This window comes from Phoenix dactylifera, chromosome 15 (genome assembly GCF_051530095.1).
Source record: "Phoenix dactylifera cultivar Ajwa chromosome 15, Ajwa_hap1_PhDact_Kaust_v1.1, whole genome shotgun sequence".
Classification (NCBI taxonomy): Eukaryota; Viridiplantae; Streptophyta; class Magnoliopsida; order Arecales; family Arecaceae; genus Phoenix; species Phoenix dactylifera.
In genome coordinates, this window is record NC_143204.1 from 19,686,939 (window position 1) to 19,695,829 (window position 8,891).

Below are 8,891 nucleotides of genomic sequence, written 5' to 3' on the forward strand. Positions count from 1 at the left end.
GCCTTGGCCGACCAACGAGCGGAATTTTTCGAGGCTCGGCCCTCGGATGCCAGGCTAACCCGATGATCATCCCGGGAGCAGACTAGCCTGAAGCCCCGACCGGTCGCCTCGGCTTGCGCCAGCCTTGGCCGACCAACGAGCGGAATCTTCCGAGGCTCGGCCCTCGGATGCCAGGCTAACCCGATGATCATCCCGGGAGCAGACTAGCCTGAAGCCCCGACCGGTCGCCTCGGCTTGCGCCAGCCTTGGCCGACCAACGAGCGGAATCTCCCGAGGCTCGGCCCTCGGATGCCAGGCTAACCCGATGATCATCCCGAGAGCAGACTAGCCTGAAGCCCCGACCGGTCGCCTCGGCTTGCGCCAGCCTTGGCCGACCAACGAGCGGAATTTCCTGAGGCCTAACCCTCGGATGCCTGGCTTAGCGCCGGAAGAAGTTCCTGAGGCCTAACCCTCGGATGCCTGGCTTAGCGCCGGAAGAAGTTCCTGAGGCCTAACCCTCGGATGCCTGGCCTAGCGCCGGAAGAATTTTCTGAGGCCTAACCCTCGGATGCCTGGCTTAGTGCCGGAAGAATTTCCTGAGGCCTAACCCTCGGATGCCTGGCCTAGTGCCGGAAGAATTTCCTGAGGCCTAACCCTCGGATGCCTGGCCTAGTGCCGGAAGAATTTCCTGAGGCCCAACCCTCGGATGCCTGGCTTAGCGCCGGAAGAATTTCCTGAGGCCTAACCCTCGGATGCCTGGCTTAGTGCCGGAAGAATTTCCTGAGGCCTAACCCTCGGATGCCCGGCTTAGCGCCGGAAGAAGTTCCTGAGGCCTAACCCTCGGATGCCTGGCTTAGCGCCGGAAGAATTCCCTGAGGCCTAACCCTCAGATACCTGGCCTAGCGCCAGAAGAATTTCAAGAGTCGGGAGTCAGCGAGACGCTACCAAGAGTTAAAAAGAAGAAGGACGAAAGTGAAATGAAGAAACTCTATTTGCATTAACTTTCGTTGTTTCAGGGCCGAGACCCATACAACTTGGCAAAACGCCAACACACAAAGAAAAGAACAAAAATACAGAAGGTCAGCTTGGAGGAACCCCCGGGTCGGGAACGCCGGGCACGTCCGCAGGGGGTAGGGAGGCGGTTGGAGAATCAGCGGGCAATGGCGCCGGGGAGGAGTCTAGAAGAGAGATCCCACTCAGGTCAATTTCGGGGTACTTAGCCGACACCCTTGTCAGGCCTTCCTCGAAGCCTAAGATAAAGGAGTCGGACCCCGCGTCCGACATGTCACGGACGAACTCGTCATACTGACGATAGGCCTGTACCGCCTCCGACATATCACGGGTGAACTCGGCGGACTGACGATAAGCCTGTACCGCCTGACGCCCGATTTCCGCACTCTTCTCGGCCAGCGCCACCTCTGCCCGCTCCATAATCTGAGCTTTCGCCTCCAAGACCTTCGCCACAATCCGGTCGTCCGCCTCGGAGGAGATCCTCAGCAGATCAGCCTGAGCCTCCTTGTGCTTCGCCTCGGCAGCAATGCGAGCAGCCTCAGCCTCCTCCAGGCGCGACTGAAGCTCCTGGTCGCTCGCGCGGGACTTCTCCAAAGCCGACTCCAATTCGCCCAGCTTGGCTTCAAGAGACCGGGTTCGGTTGCGGGCGTTGTCGGCTGACCGCTGGGCCTTCTCCCACCTCTCCCGGTAGTCGGCAGCCTTCCGGGACTGCTTCTCGGCCCGCTCCTCCGCCTTCTTGATCTCGCCCTCGAGACCCGAGGCAACCTTGAGTTGCTCCTGAGCCTCCAACAGTTGCTTCTCGAGGGTGACGAAGCCGAGTGCCCGCTCTTCGGCCACCTGGAGCCTCATCTCGAGGTCCCTGGTCGTCCTCCCTGCCGCAGCCTGACCTCCCTCCTCTACTGCCTTCAGTTGGCTCTCGGCCCTCGCCAGAAGCCTCGCCTGTTCCTCGTAGCACTCCTCCAGGCGGATCATGTACTGAGCGAGCTAAGAGATAGGAAAAACGAGGGCGTCAGGCGGGGATCAACAGAGCCTATAAATGATGAAAGCGACCAAAAGAACACTCACCGACATGAGACAGACGCAGCTGGCAGCCCCAATGTCAGGGACCCTCATCTCCCGGACCTGCCTGCGGTCCTTCTCCAGCAGCACCGTCTCGATGAGGTTTCGGGCGCCGGCGAAAGTGAAGGCCGACCCCGACTTCTCCCCGGAGTCGGACGGTGGTTCTGCAGCCTTACCCTTACCCATCGCTTGGGGAAGAGTCATGCTGACCATGCTCGGGGCGGGGACCGCCCCTGGAATTGATAGGGTCCCGCTCGGCCGGGGCCTCGGCGCATCCCTCCTCGTATCATCCGGAGCCGACCGAGTCGAAGGCTGGGCTGGGGACCGATCACGTCCGACCCGTCCATCTCGGGCGCGCCCGGGTGATGCCTCCGGAGAAACGGTAGTCTCGGCATCGGAGGGCTGATACAGCGTCAACTGCCGGTCCGCGCCCGCGGCGTCCCCCTGATCGGTGGGTCCGGACCCGTCTATCGGCGTCGGAGTCGCCTGCCGGCGGGACTTCTTCGCCGGTGGGGCCCCGCTCGGAGGAGCTCGTTTCTTCCTCCGGACTGCTTCCAGTAGGGACGTCCTACCAACAGCCGTTGCCTTGTCCGACCGCATGACGTCGTCGATCTCTGCAAAGAGGACGAGGTGGTCGGAGGTTGAGAAACTGAAGGAAAGAACGAGACGAAAGAGGAGAAAAGAGCTAAAAAAGAAATGGTGGCGGGCTCACGATCAGCGGGGACCGAGCTCAGACCGACGTTCACCAAGGTATCCTCGGAAATAAGGCGAGCCACCGAGGGGAGCCGGCCCTCGGCAACCAACCCCTTCAAGACGGCGACGCCATCGGATTCCTCCCTCGACAACCTCGATAGGCCAATCGGGGACTTCATCGGCGTCTCCCAGGTTGCCCTGATTCCCCAAGAGGGATCTGCGTCAACGAAAAAGAAGCGCCCCTTCCAGCCGTGAATGGAGATAGGAGCCTCCTTGACGAGGCCGCACCCTCGCCGCGCCGCAAAGCACCACCACCCTTTGTCCTGGGGGTGGCCGCTCAGGCCGTAGCATTCCCAAAAGACATTCAGGGTGGCGGGAACCTCGTGCATGCGGCAGAGAACCTGAAAGGCCGTCAGGGCGCGCCATGAGTTCGGCACCAGTTGCGTCGGCGCCACTCTTAAACCCCGAAGCACCTGAACGACTAAGTCCGAGGGGGGAAAGCGGAACCCGGCCTGAAGAATGCCCTCATTGATGGCAACCTTCCCTGGAGGAGGATGGGACATCCTCTCCTCAGGCCCCGGGAGCGTAACATTGCAGGCCTCGGGAAGGTGGTATCGAGCCACGAACCTATCTAGGTCTTCGGCGACCAGCTCCGACTTAATGCGGTCTGCTCTCACTTCGCCCATCCCTAATGGCCAGTGAATCTACGGTCAGGACGGGGTCAAGAAGGGGGAAAGGACCGGAACGACTGGAGTACACTAATACAAAAGGAGAAAGTATGGAGAGCCTTAAATTGAAGAATGGGGCAACTCACCGGAAGAGGAGGAAGAACGGCTCCGAGAGCGTCAAAGGAGGAGCAAGCGAACAGTCCGACGGCAATGACGGCAGCGCAAAGGAGAAACTCGAAGATGTCTGTAAAGAGAAAGGCGGACGGAGGAGGGCCCCCGGTTAAATAGGCGGAAAGGTGGGTGACGCCTCGGTGACGCCAGAGGACGCCTGGCTGCCGAAGGGTCGCTCGCGCCCCAAAGGCGAATCGACGCCATTAAGGAAGGATGTCCGCCGAAATCCTCAGACTGCCAGGTCAGCAACAACCGCCATACGCCATAAAGAAGGCGGGGAGCTCGAAGCGCGCGCGCCTCTCCGAGGGATGGCGGCAATCTCGAAGCATCACTCCCTTCACCCGTTCCCCTTCTGGTTCCAGGCTCGGAAGTGGGGGGCTACTGTTACGGGGGAACTTAGCCACCATGCCCCACGTGACCGGCACGCGCGCCCAGGAAGACTACGGCAGCCCCTTGATCCAGCAATCCGACCCCGAGTCGGACATCTTCGGCTCCGCAGTCCGACCCCGAGTCGGCTGCCCCTTGATCCAGCAATCCGACCCCGAGTCGGACATCTTCGGCTCCGCAGCCCGACCCCGAGTCGGCAGCCCCTTGATCCAGCAATCCGACCCCGAGTCGGACATCTTCGGCTCCGCAGCCCGACCCCGTGTCGGCTGCCCCTTGATCCAGCAATCCGACCCCGAGTCGGACATCTTCGTCTCCGCAGCCCGACCCCGAGTCGGACATCTCTCGACAACGACTGGCTATTCCCCAGAGGCACGCCGCAGCCTCCTGCTCCACTACTCCCTGCAACGGTTGTATCTGGCGCTGCTCCACGATCCCCTGTAACAGCCGTACAAGGCGGAGCTCCACTACGCCCTGTCATGGCCGTACCCAGCGCTGCCCCACGACGCCCTATAACGGCCGTGTCAGTGGCAGCTCCATCGTGCCCCACGATGACGAACCCCCCTGAAAGACCCCCCAGCCTGGTATATATGCGGCTGGGAGGAAGAGGGGGGGTGAGCAAGAACTTTCAGAGCATTCTCTTACTTGCTACTATTATCTCTCCTTCTCCTCCAATCTCCTCTGACTTGATCGTCGGAGGGCCCCCACTACCCCAGTGGTGGTGCGAGGCTTGCTTGCAGGTTTTCCGGTGGAAGGTGGAGCGCAATCAACACCAACCAAGGCAACTCAAACGGAACCCCGTTCACACCGCTGTGCTAATCGTTCTCGGTTTGGACCACCAGCAACAGAACACATATGAGCAAGTCACAAAATACTTTCACTTAGATGTCATGCTACTTGGTAATACAATTATCATCTATAAGCACTTCTGAGAGAGCACATTTTTGTGGCGGCAGTCCGGACACATCTTGTGATAATTTTAAAACAAGAAGTCCTTTTAGATTTCTCTATCCCTCGCCGACAAGCCATAGTTCGTCCCCTTGTTGACAAATCTGAATGGGACCCAGCAGGGCCGGCCCAACCCTTAGGCAACTGAGGCGGTCGCCTAAGGCCCCGGCCCAAAGAAGGCCCACCGCAGGAAATGCCTCAAAGATAAAATGGAAAAAAAGGCCCCCTGTGAATTCGCCTTAGGCCGGCCCACTGTAGGGAAGGCCTCAAACACAAAATGGCCTTAGGCCCCCAAATACATTGGGCCGCTCCTGGGACCCAGTTATGATGGGTCCTCTATTTTATTTAACCTCAAGGTCCAAGGGAGTATTTTTCTTTCTTTGGTTTTTTTGTTGGCCTGTGGAAAAGGCGTGGTTAAAAGTCAGATAACAGAACGACGCATTCGCCGATGGCCATGGGAACACGGAGCTTGACAAACACCACACTGAGATGTTTCAGCTATGGAGATTAATAGAATAGATATTCTCTCATTAACATGGCATGTATATGCCATACTTAACACCCAAAACATGTTCCATATGGAACTTGTGACATTATAGCAAACCATATTATAACATTAAAACATTTGCAAATACGTCCCTTTAACATCTCCAAGATTCATTTATCGCCAAAATTTGAGCTCCTTGAGCACCTTTCAACCTTCTATCTAAGGCTACAAATGGGTCAGGTTGCCCCATGACCTGACCTGACCTGGTTAGACCCGACCTGACCCATTTTAGAAGACCCGTGGGGTTGGATCGAGTTTTAAAATTGGACCCGTTCTATTTTTCGGATCGGATTTGGATTTACTGAATCTTAACCCGACCAGATCCGATCTAACCCAAATCCGGATTTTTTATTTGGGCTCGCAGGCCCACAGGCTGTAGCCGCATCTCGTAGGGAATCGCTCAGATGCCTACTTCGTTGCTTGCTCATTGGCTTTAAGGTTTCAGCCGAGGCTTAGCCAGTTAACCATGCCGTTCGATTTTCCTTTCCATCGCTCTCTTCGATCTTCCGATTCTCCCCTGAGCTAAGGCTGAGGAACATTTGGAGCCATCATGCAAAACCCTTCCTTCCTAGATGGATCTTCCGCTTCATACTCGTGCAGCGATTCAACGAGTCTCTTCGGCATCTGGTGACTTCAGCATGCTTTGTCTCAACCCGAAGGTATCTCCCTCCTCCAAAACCTTAGATCTGCAACTTGCCCTACATTGTTCTCCCCCATCCTCTCTTCTTTGATTCTTCCTCAGTTACTCCTCTAGATGTTCCTCCCTTCTCCGATTCTTCGAAACCCTAGGTCTTTCTCCTCAAGATGTTACTCTGGAATTACATGTGTAGCGACTCTCCACTGGTTCATTCCAGGCAGTCAGTATGCATCTCAGTTGGCTCTCTATTCTGAACTCGACCGGTGGTCATGAGAGCATCCATTTCATGAAAGTAGGCTTTGTGACGGACCCAGCCCAGATTCAACTTGGATCCAATTCGGACCCAAAATTTTTGGGTCGGATCTGGGTTATACATAGACCCGACCTGACCCAAATTGATCTTCAATTGGGTTGGATCTAAGTCCAAAATTAGAATGCGAATAAGCAATCGAATTAGGTTGGGATCACTCAAGACCCGACCCGACCCGACCCATTTGCACCTTAAAGTCAGTCCATCGCAGTGGCTTGTACGTTAGGAGAACATAGAGATTCGTGCTCCAAATGATCGACCCACTCATTTCGCAAGGCTACGTTACCCATCTCTTCCTCCATGCTAATCCAATGGCCCCATGTTTTATTCGTTTCCGCAAGTGGGCCAGCGAAAGAGACCGCCACCATAAAGAGACGAAGAAGATGTGTGTGGTTTTTCCCAACTCCCCCGTCCCTTTCTTCTATTTCTAACTTTATTTTCTCCTCCTCTCTCTCTCTCTCTCTCTCTCTCTCTCCTATTCATCAGTTTCCTCTCCCAACAAGAAGAAGCTTGATGAGAAAGCCTTCTCTCCTAGTTTGCTCTTGAGATGGGAGGCAAAGAAGGTGCTGTTCCTCCCTCCCCATCTCCGACATCCTCATCTGTGGTCTGTTGCATGTGTGGCGATCACGGCCTGCCGCAAGAGCTCTTTCGATGCAAGATCTGCCTCGTTAGATCTCAACACAAGTAAGAAACAATACGATTCTTCCACTGTAATCGATATTGGTTGATTCAAAGCTTCCTCAATAGCTAGAAATGACAGTAGATCAATCTGATCCAAGTCGGCTTTTACGAATCCTTCTTCGCCACCATCCTGATAATCTCTTCTTTCTTTCTTTTTTTTGTTGGTGAAGAGAGAGGCAAAGATACCCGACTTTTATTAAAAAAAGGAAGTTTACAGAAACTATTTATAAAGAATTTGCAAGAAAAAAAAAAAAAATAATCGTACTAAGATTCGTCTCATAATTCGCCTTTAATAACTATGCGGATTTCCATAACACAAGGTAAGCTGTTGTCTTCTATTAATTGATTCTTCTCCCTTCAGATACTGCAGCGATCTCTACCTAAAAACTGAGACCTATCGAGCATGCAATTGGTGCCTAAGGGACGAAGGAGTAAAGTCTCTCCCTCAGGAATCCTCCACCCAGGATCACAATAACTCAACCTCTTCGTCCTCCGGTAGTAATAATGGAGGGCTGGGACTGAAAGTACACCGGGGTGCCTATGCATTGCACCTCAACAAGCCCATCAAAAAGCAAAGAGCGCCCGAGAGATCACCAACGGTCGAGATCGCAAGATCGGCAGAGCTATCGCCAGGCTTGGGGAGAAGCAAGCATGCCTTTAGGGGTAAGGTTAGAAGATATAAGCTCTTGGAAGAGGTCTCTAGCCAAATGTATCAGAGAGAGTAACGAATTAAAGTTTATCTCATGTACCGGTCTTCACACATACAGAAGAGGACGTAATCTTCATGTCTTGTTATGGTTAAAGGTACGATCAATGCAACAAAGAAGAAAAATTGTATCTCTTTCCTGAGGAACAAACAAAGAGCAAAGATTCATAAGATTGTGATTTTGGTGATATGATGACGTGAAAATGGGGAAAAATTCCAGCCCCACACAAAACTAGCTTAATTACCACGGGCGGACCACCTTGAAAGATTTTTCAGAGGTAGGGCTGCAAGTGGCATAGTTTGGTCCTAATCCAGTCTAAAGATTTAGACACAATGCCGATTGACCGCTTGACCGGCATAGCCGGCCATTTCGATTGATCCTAAGTTCTAGGAAGTGTCATCTGATTATTATTCTTATGTTTTTTTGATACAACGGCAGCTCAAACAGCTCTAATGTGAGTACAGTAAGTAAAATCAAGAAAGAGAAAAGAGCGTAAACATGAAGGGATAGCTATCTCAGTAATCCACAAGACTGCACCAGAATGCCAAGCAACAAAAGAGGCAACCTAGTTGGCTGCCCTATTAGCCTTCCTGAAGACATGAATTGCCTTAGAGGAATCCAAATCTCCCACCAGTCGGCAGATGTCATACAACAATGGGTTCCCACACCCACACCGATCCTCTCCCTGAAACCAATCAATCACGATAGAAGAGTCCTCCTCAAGATACACCCTATCCGCACCAAGCACTTGCCTCGCAAAGGTGATACTCTCCCAAGCTGCCTGAAGCTCTGTCCCAATAGCAGTCACGTCCGAAGAATGTCGTCCCCCTGCTGCAATCAACCTAAATGCATGGTCTCTGATTACAAAACCAACTCCACCGCTAGCTCCATTGGCAGAGGCACTACCATTAAAATTCACCTTGAAATGGGCGAGAGGTGGGGGCACCCAAGAGAAGAAGGTAAATATGGACGCTGCTGCAATAGAATGGATGTCTTAGATTTTCCTAGCCATCCCAGATGAATCTGCAGTAGTGGTTGTAGATAGCTCTGCAACATGTCGAAGAGCCCTATCCACAATCGACCTCACATGCATCCA

At 53.9% G+C, this 8,891-nt stretch overlaps 1 protein-coding gene across 1 annotated transcript; it reads left to right on the forward strand.

Moving 5' to 3' along the window:
* Nucleotides 1–6,847: 6,847 nt before the first annotated feature.
* On the forward strand, nt 6,848–7,965 carry LOC103723726 (uncharacterized). The gene is made up of 2 exons (XM_008814743.6): nt 6,848–7,091; nt 7,450–7,965. Exons 1-2 carry the CDS (start codon nt 6,955–6,957, stop codon nt 7,811–7,813), a joined length of 501 nt encoding a protein of 166 aa, XP_008812965.3. The 5' UTR covers nt 6,848–6,954; the 3' UTR covers nt 7,814–7,965.
* Nucleotides 7,966–8,891: the final 926 nt, after the last annotated feature.

Bases quoted from the DNA above. Each gene is read 5' to 3' on its own strand.
- LOC103723726 (XM_008814743.6), top strand. From the start codon at position 6,955: ATGGGAGGCAAAGAAGGTGCTGTTCCTCCCTCCCCATCTCCGACATCC. The intron at 7,092-7,449 runs GTAAGAAACAAT...TTCTCCCTTCAG, and splicing joins CTCGTTAGATCTCAACACAA to ATACTGCAGCGATCTCTACC.